The following is a 15,560-nucleotide window of genomic DNA, read 5'->3' as shown; positions in this document are numbered from 1 at the left end:
CAGGTGTAGCATAAAATCAGGCAGTGAATATAAAGGATTTCTTTGATGATGGGTTGTGTGTGTTGCTGGTCAGGTGAAATATCCTCTATCTAGGCTCAGAACGATAGAGACAATGCAATACAAAATGGTACTTTAGCCCAGTGTTTTTGAACCAGGGTTCCTAGGAACCCGTGGGTTCCCCGGGCATCCCTAAAGGTTCCCTGCAATTTTCTGGTCATTTGAAAATTGTATCAACATAAAAAAAATTAGGAAATGAATCCAAAAATGGGTGCTTCTAACTCCTATGGTGAGTATGCAGACCTTGAAAAGTATACACTTCAATTGTTGAGTGTTAGTGGAACAGTCCATAAAAACTGCTGGATATAGTTCTTTTTGTTGGTGGATAATAAGCCTAGTGTTGTTTGGTAAATAAGGAATAGAGTATCTTTCTTGATACTCACGCAAATCAAGGGAAAGAGCGATGCCAAACCTGCATAGTCCTGGAAAAGTTCCCGCATCACCAGAGCCCCTCCAGGTTGCAGGCAAGTGTCCTCCCGTAGCTCCAAATCAATACATGAATCACCGTAACCCACACTGACTATTTAGAGAGAGTAATGACAATTCAGAGTCAATGAGTATACTCACAACTCCTTGATATCCATGCAGTACATTTTCCCGTGGCGTGTCCAGTCCAGTGCGATACAGGAACAAAAAAGGTAGGGCTGCGCACAGCTTAGGAACTGGGCTGGAGGCAAAACGTTTAAATATGGAACATTTATTACGTCATGGTAGCGAAAAGACTTGCAGACAGAAAAAATGGGTCCTTCTGTACTGAAATTGGATCAAATACAGAAGAATTTACAATACATCTGATCATAGAGCTGCTATAGGAGATGGTTGCGGGTCCTCAGAATTTCACTTAGGGTTTCTTAACCAAAAAAGGGTTGGAAAACACCGCTGTAGCTAGTTAAAAATGATTAACAACACTCACAGACATCTGTCCAAAAACTCATTGTGGGGTAACAGATTGTGTGGGGTCTTGGAAATCTCAGACGATAGCTGGAGGTTCAGACGATCCCTTGATGCTCCTGCTGTTCTCGTCGCACCGCCGTCAGGTTTGTGCAGACCCCGGCAGATCAGGGAGGACTTCATTTCCATCGTCCATCACAGATCTTTCTCTTCCAAAACAAACAGCTCTCCTGCATGTAATCGCCCTACTACGCATTTCACATTGCAATGGTAGCCTCCTCAGGGGTTCATTCTCAGTCCTGATTTATATACCCTCAGAAAATGAGTGGGAAGGACATCACTTTAAGGGACCTGTCATGTAGGTGGTCATCGCTGATGTGCAAGGTCTGCACAAACCTGACGGCGGTGCGATGAGAAGACCAGGAGCATCAAGGGATTGTCGGAACCTCCAGCTACCGTCTGAGACGTCCAAGACCCCGCACAATCTGTTACCCCCCCCATGAGTTTTTGTACAGATGTCTGTGAGTGTTATTAATCCTTTTTAACTGGCTACAGCAGTGGTTTCCAACCTTTTTTTGGTTAAGAAACCCTAAGTGGAATTCTGAGGAACCCCCAACCATCTCCTATAGCGCGTCTGTGATCAGATGCATTGTAAATTCTTCTGTATTTGATACAATTTTCAAATGACCAGAAAATTGCAGGGAACCCTTTAGGGATGCCCGGGGAACCCTTATCCTGAGAACCCTGGTTGAAAAACACTGGGCTAACTACAGTATTGTTTTGTATTGAACAATGTCTCTCTATCAGTCTGAGCCTAGATATAGAGGATATTTCACCCGACCAGCAACACAGGCAACCCATCATCAAATAAATCATTATTTATATCCACTGCCTGATTTTCTGCCTCACTTGTAAAAAAATGTTTTTGTTATAGCTGCAGTTATAGCACTATGTATGTTTTTTAAATTATTTTCTCACATACCATTGATTCTGCGCTCCCCATGTCCAAGAAGACAAAGTTTGCAAGGACTAAGAGGACGTTCTTTTTCGAGCAGTGTATTTATGGTTTTGATACAATTTATATGTATATATCACTGATAATTCACTCTATCACTGTGCATCTGATACATTTAAAGAGCGCCCAGTTTGTTCACTTTTTCACTACACTTGTGAGGGTATCAGTGTATTCGTTTGGTCACACATTGCTATTGCCGTCCAATATTGCATTATTTTGTGTTTTTCTCATTTTGTATGTACCTTCGGCGTTATCGCGCCCCTGATTTGGGTTGGAAGCATTGTTTGAGATATCCTGGGAAGTCTTTTGCAGTGAAGCACAATTTCTCATTTGTTTGTATGACTTCTTTATTGCGCTGTTTTTTCCCCTTCTGTTTTCAATGCGTGCAGCTGCAGGATCTCTCGTTAGGGGGTCAAAGCTAGTTTAACATCTGTGTTAAAAGGGACAATTTTTTTTAAATTAATTTAGTGTAATCGGTTTCCTTAGAAAGATTCAATCACCCTGACGCTAACTGTCTTACTTATACCTTGTGAGAAATGACTGTGAATCCCTGGTTGTCGGGAACACTGGATTCAAACCGATCAGCTACTTATGTTTATCGTTTTCACTAATAATGGCACCATAATTACTTTGTAACCAAAAGGAACAAAGCTACACTAACAAGTATGATCATCGATTAATGTACTTTAGTGATAAGGTCATTTGCCAAACATTGTAAAAACCCTCCAAACCATTTGTTTACCACGTAAATAAAATAAAGGGTTTTCAATATTTAAACTTTTTGAATTTAATTTTGGCTCTTAGAATTGTTTGTAAAACAATAAAGTGTCAATCAGCTACATTTAACCTATTTTACTTGCCCCTGTCCTGAGTTCACTTTTGTTTTAGGTTGGACCACTTGATCACAATGATCACTTCTCACGCTTTCTTGCAGGAGAGAGAACGGCGCAGTTATGTCAGTGATATACAGCGATGTCGCGGTGGATGAGGTCACCAGTGACAGCTTCTGGATGGTATGAGTACAAAGCAGTATGTGCCACAGACACACTGCAAACAGACCAAGACACACAGAAATATCCAGTAATAGTGGGTTAAAGCAGCAGCGCTCAACTCCAATCCTCAAGCCCACACCCCTGTCCTCCCCCTCAACAGGTCAGGTTTTCAAGGTATCCCAGCTTCAGCACAGGTGTCTCAATCAGTCTCTGACTGAGCCTCTGATTGAGACACCTGTGCTGAAGCTGGGATATCCTGAAAACCTGACCTGTTGGGGGGCTTGAGGATTGGCATTGAGCGCCACTGGGTTAAAGCATTATTACCATGTACAAAACCCTGACAAACTCTCTGCCAAAAAAGGAGCATTAGTCTAATGCTTCTCTAGATGAGAGAATTGACACCACGAGTACAATGTTAATAGAACAACCATGCTAACTCGTGCTGCTGAAGCTCAATGTTAGCCTCAATATCTTCTCCAGAGGTGCTCAACTCCAGTTCTAAAGGCACCCCTCCTCCCCCCAACAGGTCAGGTTTTCAGGATATCCCAGCTTCAGCACAGGTGGCTCAATCAGTGACCAGCTGGTGGCCCTTGAGCACTGGAGCTGCCCACTCCTGGTTTAGATGCAGTGCTCCGGTTTTGGTACAGACCTGCGGCGCGTGTAAGAACAGTTCCTTACATCGGACGCAGAATGTTAGGTTTACACCACTTCAGATAGTGATGATTTTGGGGTTGCAAATAAAAGGTAAACGGCATGCGCATAGAGATGCAGAATGTGATACCATGCAACTCCTCCCCAACTCATCCTACCGACACACACCTGGGTGCAAGCTAGGGCCGCTGGGGCAAAATTCTTTGATACATAGGGGCAGGATTAAAATGCATATGTTTTGATCCAAAATTGCCTTGATACATAGCATAGGCTGTTGGCAATATACAAAATAAACATGGCACAACTAAAGAGGGGTTGTAGTCTTGTGGTTATTTTCTCCCATGAGAAGGAACTTTGAGGACTTACAGTATTAACCCAAAGAATCCATGGCACTTCTGGGAGATGTAATTTAAATGATCACACAAATTGTCACCTTTTTAACAGCAAATGTTTTATAAATCCCTTTGAACTGGCACTAAAAACACAGGTCAAAGTAACTCCCATAAGAAAGCAGTTTTTCAATGAAAATTAAACTATTATTGTAATATTATTAATCGGACGTGGTATACATAATTAATCCAGTTATTTTTGCAATAAAGCTACCGAGTGACCCGCTTTACCTGGGACAGTCCTAGTGTGCACACGTCTGTAGAAAAGTTACTTATGAATAACAGTCACAAACTTTGGGCCATATTTACTACTCAGTGCTATTTCAGAAGACACGTTCTGGCCTATGCAAGTGAATGGGTCAGAAAGTGTCTTACGGTGCTGGTTTGGTGTCTTATGCAGTTACACGGTTTGGTAAATATGTGCCTTTATTTACCTGTGCCTCATGTACCAGAAACTAGACTGCATGCTGTAAGGGGAAAGTAGTTCAGCCTGCAAATTCTATGCATAACACTGTGTACACTGACAGTGCAACATGAGAAAATAATGACATTTTAATAGCTGTGAGGATTTATTGCAACAGCATAAATAATGTTGCACAGTTGGTTTTATACCTAAGCTTTAGATGAGCCACAAAATAGTTTTTGTTTCAGTTCTAGCCACAGAAGCGTAATTAGCATACACCTATTTGCTTTCATGGGCTTTCAAATGCACTTAAAACCAAAGACAGAACATGAAACACAGACAGAGCCCAGTGCTACATCCATTGACACAAATACACGGTACAGTGCATATATATATATATATATATATATATATATATATATATATATCTTTTAAATAAAATGGTCTTTTAGTTTAACTCTTTGGCCAAAGTGTCGTAAGCCCTTGAGCCCCCCTTATGCAACTAATTTTGACAGATATATTATAAATCATTCTTCCTGGTAATGTACAGGTTATTAAGAATTTATATTAGTGTTAGGACCCTTGAGACGTGGTCTGCCTTTGAGGGGCTCAAGGGCTTACGACACTTTGGCCAAAGAGTTAAACTAAAAGACCATTTTATTCAAAAGATATATATATATATATCTATATATATATATATATATAGATAGATATATATACATACATACACTGTACCGTGTATTTGTGTCAATGGATGTAGCACTGGGCTCTGTCTGTGTTTCATGTTCTGTCTCTGGTTTTAAATATATATTGCCATGCTCAGTAGCACTCCTCTTTGATACTTATACGTGTGTGTGTGTGTGTGTGTGTGTGTGTGTGTGTGTGTGTGTGTGTGTGTGTGTGTGTGTGTGTATATATATATATATATATATTTATATATATATTTATATATATATATTTATATTGTGGTTATTTTGGGTGTTCAATATGAGTTTATAGGGGTTCTGTATGCTTTCAAATGCAAAAGGTTCTGCATAACCACAAGGATCATACAAATCATGGCTAAATAATATCGATCTGTGTTGAAAATGACAGAATAACCTGAAGCTCAGTGTTTGAAGGAGTCGTATCAAAGTCTTCTGGCTGCAAAATTGTCACAATACTGTAAGGGCAATGAGAGTTTGTTCTTAGATGTGATAGTTAAATGCGCCATGTATATCAATCTGGTGCATAATCTGCAGCATGGAGTAAAGCGGGATTATTAACCAAAAAAAAATGTTAGCACAAAGCAGAAGATACTTTTCGTGTTTGAATAATTCTCCTGTAATGCGTTGTCCTCTCCAGCCCAACAACTACAACAGCACAGTGAAGCGGATGGAAGACGGGCACCGTCTGTGTGACGAAATTGTAGCTTGCTTCCAGGACAGAGCCAAGATTGAGAGGCAGTACGCGCTACAGATGGAAGAGTGGACCCACAAGTGGAAGCCACTGGTAGACAGCAGTAAGTCAGCAGCTGTGCAGGACGGATGCAAAAATTCAGGACCACTCTAGTTGGGAACAGCGGCCGTCCATACTTGCACTTTACCACTTCAGTGCCAAAATAGACAGCAAAGCACAAAGCAATGTGAACTTTCCGCCATAGAAAGGGGTAGAACATTTAGCAACAGTTATCTAATAAAAACAACTCTTATATCCAACCAGTGGTTGTAACTAAATGCTTTTTACAGATGGGCACCTTTTAATTGTACCCAGGGCATTAGTAGACGTGAACAGTAATTTGTCTCTATGGTTTACCCATCATTACCAGGTCCTATGTACGGCTCCCTTCTGTGCGCCTGGCAAGCATTCATGAATGCCACAGAGCGTCTCGGTGAGCTGCATGTACAAATACAGAAGACACTGGTAACAGATGATACAGACAAAATACGCAACTGGCAGAAGGAGACTTACCATCGTAAGATCTTTGGAGGATTTAAGGAGTCATACGAGATTGAGAATGGATTCCACAAGGCGCAGAAACCTTGGGCAAAGAAGTTAAAGAAGGTAAATGAGGACCCCAGTCCTCTGTATAATCTAAGAGGGTCCCTGTCCTCTGTATAATGAAGAGGGGTCCCTGTCCTCTGTATATTGTAAGAGGGGTCCCTGTCCTCTGTATAATGTAAGAGGGGGTCCCTGTCCTCTGTATAATGTAAGAGGGGTCCCAGTCCTCGGTATAATTAAGGGGTTACTGTCCTCTGTATAATATAAGAGGGGGTCCCTGCCATGTGGATAATGTAAAAGAGGGTCCTGTTCTCTGTGTACTGTAAGAGAGGGTCCTGTCATGTGGATAATGTAAGACGGGGTCCTGTCCTCTGTATAATGCAAGAGGGGTACCTGTTCTCTGTGTACTGTAAGAGAGGGTCCTGTCATGTGGATAATGTATAATGCAAGAGGGGTACCTGTCCTATGTATAATGTAAGAGGGGGTCCGGTCCTCTGCTTAATGGAAGAGGGTCCTGTGTTCTGTGTAATGTAAGAGGGGGTCCTGTCCTCTATATAGTGTAAGAGGGGGTCATGTCCTCTGTATAATGCAAGGAGGGGGTCATGTCCTCTGTATAATGCAAGGAGGGGGTCATGTCCTCTGTATAATGCAAGAGGGGGTCATGTCCTCTGTATAATGCAAGAGGGGGTCATGTCCTCTGTATAATGTAAGAGGGGGTCATGTCCTCTGTATAATTCAAGAGGGGGTCATGTCCTCTGTATAATGTAAGAGGAGGTCCGGTCCTATGTATAATGTAAGAGGAGGTCCGGTCCTATGTATAATGTAAGAGGGGGCCGGTTATCTGCTTAATGGAAGAAGGACCTGTGTTCTGTGTAAAGTAAAAGGGTTCCTGTCCTCTATATAGTGTAAGAGGGTCCCTGTCCTCTGTGTAATGTATGAGAGGTCCCTGTGCTCTGTATAATGTATGAGAGTTTCCTATACTCTGTATAATGTAAGAGGGGTTCGTGTGCTCTGTATAATGTGTGAAGGTTCCTTTATCCACCAATATAATGTATGTATATTGTATGAAGGTGTATCTATCATTTGTATAATAAAGAGGGCCACCTGCCCCTCTACTATGTAAAAAAAAAAAGGCAGGTAAATGAGGATTAACCATTGTAAGAATTCTCAATATGCTGCAAATCCATTCTCTAGAGAAAATGTTATTCCCCTTCATTTGAATGGAGCTAAACACTTCTCCAACACATGGAAGACCTTCACAGCGTATTGAACAGGGGTCTTCTTTCCAGACCAGGTTCCTCTCTTTAAGGTTTTCATTATGTCCTCTACCCAACTAACTTTTTTTTAACAAGGCCAGTCTTGGTTCAGACTGTTAGAAATGGATGGTTCTCAGAGTGACACTTTGTGCCCAGAATGATGTACAAGATTTAACTCCATTAAAATAGTTAGGTACCTACCATTTGTGATAGGCAAAGTAGGACCATCCACCAAAATGGTGAATTTTGGATCTCAGATGGGGCATTGTCCCTTACAGAAACATTTGGTCAGCTTTGCATTTAAAAAGTTAATTTTCTCAACCAGTTTTAAAATATACTCAAGTGCTAATCTCCAGCCACTAGTATACAGTATACTCAAAATACTCCTTATTGTTCCCAGCTGGAAAAATCAAAGACAGCCTACCACAAGGCATGCAAGAAGGAGCACTTGGCTACTGTCCGAGAGAACAATGGAAAGATCAATCCTGAACTGTCTCAAGAGAAGCAGAAGAAGCTTACAGAAGAGCATGATAAATGTAAGCAGGACATGGAAAAGGTGAGCTACAACCGTGAGAAGAACTCAATTACTACTGTCAGCTCCTTAACAAGCTCTTCTTTTTCCCTGCTGGAACTTGTGACATATTTTAAGCTTGTTGTGAGAAAGGCTAGACTGTAGACCAAAAAGGCAATGTGACACTAAGAACACAAATAGATCAAACACGCCAAGCACTCAAAGCCATATTAATAGAAGATACTGAAAGGCAATGAGGTGGACCAGGCAGCTCTTTTATGATAAAGGCAATAAAGGCGCATGAGTTACTGGCCACTAAGTTACGCAATAAACAAGCAGTCATAATATACCTGCGATAAAAGACAAAGCTGGGTCGTTACTTCACGGCTGAAGCAGATTAACTGAGAATTTGTCACATTTTTATCAATCTTTTTATAATATATCCGGCAGCACTTAAGAACGGCCAGTCAGAGAGAAAGCGATCCATGATTATCTGGATCATTGTAATACCCCGACTTTGAGTCCTTAGGTATCGAAACAACTGGGCCAACCATTCTCCCTTGAAAAGGTACTAGACTTAATAAAATCCCTTAGACCCTCCAAAGCCCCAAGACCAGATGGCTTCTCAAATCAATACTATAAAAAAAATCAGCTGGTATTCTTGCCCCTAGATTGGTTCGTTTATTTAACGACCTTTTAAGAGGGGCTAAATTACCTAGCGAGATGTTTTCGCCCACAATTTCAGTAATACCGAAGGAAAGTAAAAAAAACACACAGATACCCAGTAAGCTCATATAAACACCCCAAAATATAAATATAAATATAAATATATATATATATATATATATATGTGTGTGTGTGTGTCAAAAGGAGTGCTACTGAGCGTGGCACTGTATACTACAAAACACAAAGGGAGCCCAGAGCTATATCCAATATGACAAAAATACAGTGAAATACATACATATATATATATATATATATATTCTTGTAAAAAGGGTCATTTAATTTAACCCTTTGGCCAAAGCATTATAAGCCTGTGAGCCACTTCTATGCAGAACCAGATATTGCAGGTCCTAACACTAACTGATAAAAATTCTTATTTACCTGTATAATTACAGGAAGAATGATCTGCATTGGATCTGTCACAACCAGCTGCATGAAAAGACCTGTACATATGGAAAGTGGGGAGGGGCGAGCTTAAAACCTGGTCATGCCTTGAAGTGGCTCGCAGGCTTATAATGCTTTGGCCAAAGGGTTAAACTAAATGACCCTTTTTTCAAGAGATATGAATAGGTATTTCACTGTGTATTTTTGACATATTGGATGTAGCTCTGGGCTCCCTTTGTGTTTTGTTTTTGTAGAATACCGAAGGAAGGGAAGGATCCCACACTCTGTTCCAATTACAGACCCATCTCTCTAATAAATGTAGGTGTCAAAATGTTTTGCCAAGGTATTAACTAATAGAGTGAAAAACTGCCTAACTTCCATTATACTCCCAGACCAGGTTGGTTTTGTCCCTCAAAGACAGACCTCCGATAATGTCAGGAGGGTGATTAATATTAGACACCATGTAAATTCCAAAAAAGATGGTGCACACCTCCGCATAAATTGCAAAGATAGAATAAAAAAAAAACAATACTTTAATGGGTATAGTTAAAATAAGGCACACAATAATTTGTCTAATGTAGGCAAAATGTAACATTTTATTTTGCCTACATTACACATTATTTGTGTGCCTTATTTTAACTATACCCATTAAAGTATTGTTCTTTTATTCTACCATCATCTTTGCAATTTATGCAGAGGTGTGCACCATCTTTTTGGTATCTCTGTATCTCTTGTATCTTCTGGTACAAACCCTCTATTACCTAAGGATATTTCCCTGGTTGCACCCCCTCAACCAATAAACTTGTGGGATTTTTGCAGCGATGTCCTCTATCTTTTTCTATCACCATGTAAATTCACATACCATTCCCACTATGATTTTGGCATTCGATGCCGAAAAAGTTTTTGATCATCTCTCTTGCCTGTTTATGTTCCCAACACCTCAAAATATAGGCTTTGACTCTCGCTTTTTGAATGGGGTCAAAGCATTGTAGAACACTCACCGCATCAGTGAAAACGTTGGGTTTTATTTCAGACCCGTTTCAGATCAACAATGGTACACATCAGGGTTGCCCCCTTTCCCCTTTATTATTTGAAATAGTCATAGCAACCCTTGCTTCCCAACTGAGTAAATGGCTAATGGGGAATAAATGTAGACCAGGCAGAGTACAAACTATCACTGTTTGCAGACATCTTATTTACACTAAAAGGCCCCTTTAATTCTCTTTTTTTGTTTCAGGGACTGACTCACTTTAGACAGGCCTTAAAGTTTAAAATAAACTAATCTAAGACAGTGATAATAAGTTTTCATCTTCCAACCCATATTTCTAAGATTATAATCACTTCATTTTGACATTCAGTGGAAAGAACACCACCTGAAATATTTAGGGGGTAATGTTCCAAAAACTTACGAAAGTACATATGACAGTAACTATCCCGCACTTTTTAAATGGTTGAAAAAGTGGATGAATCAGTGGAAAGATTCTGCAATCTCATGGACATGCAGAATTAATTCAGTGAAGAGGTCTTCCATGTCAGACAGATGGCATGGCTCCACCAGACTTATAAACGCTACTACATAGCTTCTAGACTCCGTTGTTTACTCCAATGGTTACTACCTCTTGAGACTAATTTGGAGACAGCGCTGGCCAAGGTCGCTAACATGTCCGTGCTACTGTGGCTACCCAAGAATCTCAGGCAGCAAGATGATCTAGCTCACCCAGTCCTTATACACTCCATGTAACTATGGCATACATTTGGATTACAATTGTTGAATTTATTCATTCCATCCCCTCCAACTCCCATTTTTAACAATAAAGACATTGCGCCAGGTGTGTCCAACCTATTCACACAATGGCGTAAGGCAGGCATCTCAAGGATCTATATGAAGGGCCCAATATAAAATCATTGTGCTCCCTTCAGGACATTACAAAGCTCCCTTGCAGCTGTTTTTATCAGTATTCACAACTCATGCATTTTGTTACTCCCTTAAACTATTCTGAAGCAGCCACCAGATGCTTAACAACCTTTGAGCATTTGCATATTAAAGCTTGTTGTAAGAAGGGAGCTATCTTACTTCTATACCAATTCTGTGCACCCCAAGACCATTCAAAGTCTAGGTTTATGGAAGGAAGACATTGGCTCCCCACCAAATAAAGGAAACATGGGAGGAAATCTTTGAAAGAATTTCCAAATAATCCACCTGTTCCAATATAAAAGAAGTAAAATTAAATTGCTACACGGGTGCTACCCAACACCTGGGAGACCAAGTAAAATCTATCCAAGGTACTCCCCATGGCGATGGGCAGGAATGTTGACAGGGGGCTCACTAGGGCATATATGGTGGTCCTGCATATCTGGTGGAAGGTCTGTCTGCTTATAGCCCAGATGACAGACCTATCTTTACCGTGGGATCCAGCAATATGTTTGCTCAGTAAGCCCATTCCGGGGCTGATAGATATGCAGATAGACTAGCAATGCATAGCCTTAATGCCAGCAAGTTGGCGATAGCCAGTTGCTGGAAACAGTCTCTTCCTCCGTCTCGCTCATGAGGAAAAAAAGTGTCAGAGAAGAGATTAATGGAAAAGTTAACTAGTTTATTGCATAGTACAAGATAAATATGATAAAGTGTGGATTCAGTGGTTTAATTATAATGTTTCAAATATCAATATTTCTTAACCAATTGTGCAAAATGTACATTGTCGATGTATCTTGATCTGCTCTCTTTCTGCAAATGCAAATGTCCTTCCCAATCCCTTAAACATCCTCACCCATACCCCACCCCCCGTTCTTTTATTTTATATGCCCTCTACCCTTCCCAGCCTGTACATATTTCTTTGTTATGGGGAAAAAAGTGCAATGTTAAGCTCATAGCTGTGTATACAAAGGAGAGAAAGACCCCCTAAGATGCACTCTGCTCCACTTATATGAAAACAATTAATTGTTTTCATATTAGTGGAGCAGAGTGCATCTTAGGGGGTCTTTCTCTCCTTTGTATACACATTACCCTTATCCCCGATAGCACCACTCCAGCAAGTTTAAATCTTTAGCTGAGCAGGATCCCTCCCCGTTTAATCAAAAGCTCATAGCTGTACCACAGGTAGCTGTGACCTTGGATATTTTCCCCGAGGATATCACAATCTAGTGAAATGTACCACAATTTATCCCTCAATTTAAATAGGTATCACTGACGTGGCTTTCATACAATATCATAATGCATTGAAACATATCTTGGCATAACACAAATGGTGTGGATCTTATTTACATTCCTAACGAACTTGTTATTAATGGTGTAATTGTCTCACATAACAAGTACTTAAAATGCAGTCTTGCAAAAATAATTCCGGAGTGCTGGGCATCTTTCCTATGAATATTAGTTAATGCAGTTCGTCTGGCATTAGTCAAATATTTCTTGCAATGTGTACACAGAATATTGGCGATATACAGTATAGGTGATGGCCACAGAGACAGGGTGAGCAGAGGGAATGCATTCTTGCTCAGACTACAGTATAGGGTGTGACTGACACTATAAAGTGTGATACTGCACGTTATAGAAATGTGCCCATTATGAAGAAAATGATGAGATCCTTAAAGCTGCAGTTCAAGCTGCCGTTTAAAAAAAAAAAAAAGTATATATATTTTTTTCAGTCAATAGGTGCATCAATACAATCTGCACACTGACAAGTGATTAGCTAAGTTGCAGATCGATCCGTTCTCCTGCGATCGATGAAGATTCAGCTCGGGGGTTCTTTATATCACTGTTACTGCTGTAAAACAGTACCCAAAATGCAAAGTTCTGTGGGGAAGACCATGTGACCAGGCAGTTACTAGATACAATTGTTGCAGTGCTAAAGAGAGGGGACAATGCTCAGAAGGGGAATGACATTGTAAATGGTTTCTATAGAAACAAAAATGCTTGTTACATTAGAATACATTTAAAATGTCTTTTAAAAAATGCTACAAGTATTTTCTCATAGTACAGAACTGATTAAAAACAAACAAAAAACACATGTAGGATATTGCTTGAACTGCAGCTTTAAAGACACTGCAGAAGAGACATCATTCTAGTAGTAGTGATTAAATTAGGATTGAGCGAGAGCTAAATAGAAATAAGCTGTCGTTAGCAAATGGTAGTGTTTCAGTTTTGCTGTGGAATGAAAGAGGGAGAAATACAAAAAAACCCGACATGTGATGGAAGGAATAGAAATCATTTTAATGAGTGTCAGAATGAGAAAGAATAACATGGCTGGGAGGACATGAGGTTCTGTACAGTGGTTTCAAACAATAACAGGACCTGGCCATGCCTGATGATTGACTAACTAAGGCCGAGAGGTTTTAGTAGGTGGAGGAGAATTTGTATTTTGTCTATTGCCAAGCAAGAGGTACTGTAAATATTCCACTTAAGGTATAGCCTTTTTGGGAATCTTGGGTTGTTTATAAAGCTCTCTGGTCTTTTTCGGGAAACATGTAGGTAAAGCAGAGGTATGAGAAGACCCTGCAGGAAATAAACAAGTACAATCCCAAGTACATGGAAGAGATGGAAACGGTGTTTGACCAAAGTCAGCAGTTGGAGCAGAAGAAAATCCGCTTTCTGAAGCAGGCACTTCTGTCTGTACACAAGCATCTAGACATGACCAGTAATGAGAGGTAAGCGGGGGCTGAGGAACTCAACAATTCTAACTCCAAAACCAACACGCACTGTGTGGAGCAGTAAAGTGGGACAAGAGTATGCTTTAAAAAATATATACAGTACATGTATTTAACATGGAGTTTAAGCACGTTGGGTCATAGTTTGGAAATACTTAGGCTTAGAGATGGGCGAAAAGGTTGCACAAGTTTGAATTTATGATGAAATTTGCAGTTTTTCCCCCACAAAAATGAATTGTAAAATAAAGGCAAACTAGGACAAAAATGTGCAAGGTCAAATGACCAATGCTAAGACATGCTGTGTCACAACATGGTATGTCATATGCTTCATGTGACCTTTCAAAACAAAAACTGTTTATTTTTTATGGCAACTTTTGGTCATTTGAAAAAAAAAATGTTAGTTGCCAAGTTTTTTTAACGAAATGTTGCAAACTAAAAAACAAAAACTTTGCACATCTCTCCTTTAGCGATAACATTAGAAAGGGCGAGAGGCTTTGTAAAGTAAATCTCTCTCTAAAAAAAAAAAAAAAAAAAAGTGCAACGCTAAGTCTGGGAACAAGCTCTAACTCATTCCTTCACCTGCATTTGGGCACAAGTACCTTTCATGTAATTAGCGTACTTTCCTTATTGTAATGAAAACTTCCCTGTAAGTTGTTCAAATACATGGTTTACAACGTAGACAAGTTTCTCCAATATCAAACTGACCTGCAGAGCTAAACAAGGCTCCCCACATCTCCATATGTTGTGCCTGTATCCACAGCATGAGAACAGTGTATAGTGATTTGAACCAGACTATTACGGAAGTTAATGAGCAGGATGACTTGAAGTGGTGGAGGAGCAAGCACGGACCTGGGATGGTAATGAATTGGCCACAGTTAGAGGTGAGTTGTTAAAGAGTTCCTCACATTGTACGTTTTATTGCTCATTTTGTGCTATGCAACAGCATGTCATACTGTAATATTAATGTAATAAATGGTGGTATACAGATAAAAAAAAAATCTATCCAACTGGAATGACTGGGAAACTTACAGGGATGCGTTAAAAGGACCCCTGCTGAAAGAGGCCGGCGATATATTGGAAAGAGTAAGAACTGCTCTGAATAATGTAACCTGTATGCTTTATTAATAAAAATAAAATAAAATAAAAAAACATACAATTGTGTTTGATTTTAATAAACCTTTTCTGCCGCCTACAGTTATTCCTGACCTACCAGTGCTTCTGTATAAACTTTTGCAAACCAGGACATTCAGAAGGTTTAATAGAACAGTTTTCTTTTCCGAGCATGGTGCTAAAACTGGTATTGCTGATAGTTAGGTAGATTTCCAATGCACAACTAATAGTCAGTTCCTACGCGTTCAGTAACAATAAACGTGATTCTTTTGTACTATCTATATGAAGCCACGATTTAAAAAGCAACCAGAAGCTGCTGTAATTTACTTTACAACTGCTTCCAGACAAAAAATATTGGGTGAAACAGCAGTATACATATTATTAGCAGCAGTATTCATGATATTTCCCATGCATAGTAAAATACCTACAATTTAATCGAATTTCATGCTTTTTCTCTGGCTCCTCATCTACACGTGTTGGGAGTAGTTATTGAAAAGTATGGTTAAGTATCCTCACGCATGGTCTCTTGCACACAGTATGCGTCGGTAAGGATA

General features: G+C 39.9%; 1 protein-coding gene across 3 annotated transcripts in view; it reads left to right on the top strand.

Moving 5' to 3' along the window:
* Positions 1–15,560, top strand: part of LOC142497622 (protein kinase C and casein kinase substrate in neurons protein 1-like) — a 43,001-nt gene that overhangs the window by 19,132 nt on the left and 8,309 nt on the right. The window contains exons 2-7 of one of the 3 annotated variants that reach the window (XM_075605665.1): positions 2,898–2,976; positions 5,743–5,899; positions 6,206–6,441; positions 8,035–8,190; positions 13,721–13,896; positions 14,657–14,777. In XM_075605665.1, the coding sequence (XP_075461780.1) occupies positions 2,917–2,976; positions 5,743–5,899; positions 6,206–6,441; positions 8,035–8,190; positions 13,721–13,896; positions 14,657–14,777 (906 nt within the window). In that variant the 5' untranslated portion in view covers positions 2,898–2,916. Of the gene's footprint in view, positions 1–2,897; positions 2,993–5,742; positions 5,900–6,205; positions 6,442–8,034; positions 8,191–13,720; positions 13,897–14,656; positions 14,778–15,560 lie in introns of all 3 variants that reach the window. The other 2 variants (XM_075605666.1, XM_075605667.1) reach the window with 2 other exon arrangements.

This window comes from Ascaphus truei, chromosome 6 (genome assembly GCF_040206685.1).
Source record: "Ascaphus truei isolate aAscTru1 chromosome 6, aAscTru1.hap1, whole genome shotgun sequence".
Taxonomy (NCBI): Eukaryota; Metazoa; Chordata; class Amphibia; order Anura; family Ascaphidae; genus Ascaphus; species Ascaphus truei.
The sequence above is the reverse complement of the archived record's forward strand: the minus strand, read 5'-3'. Positions and strand labels throughout refer to the sequence as shown.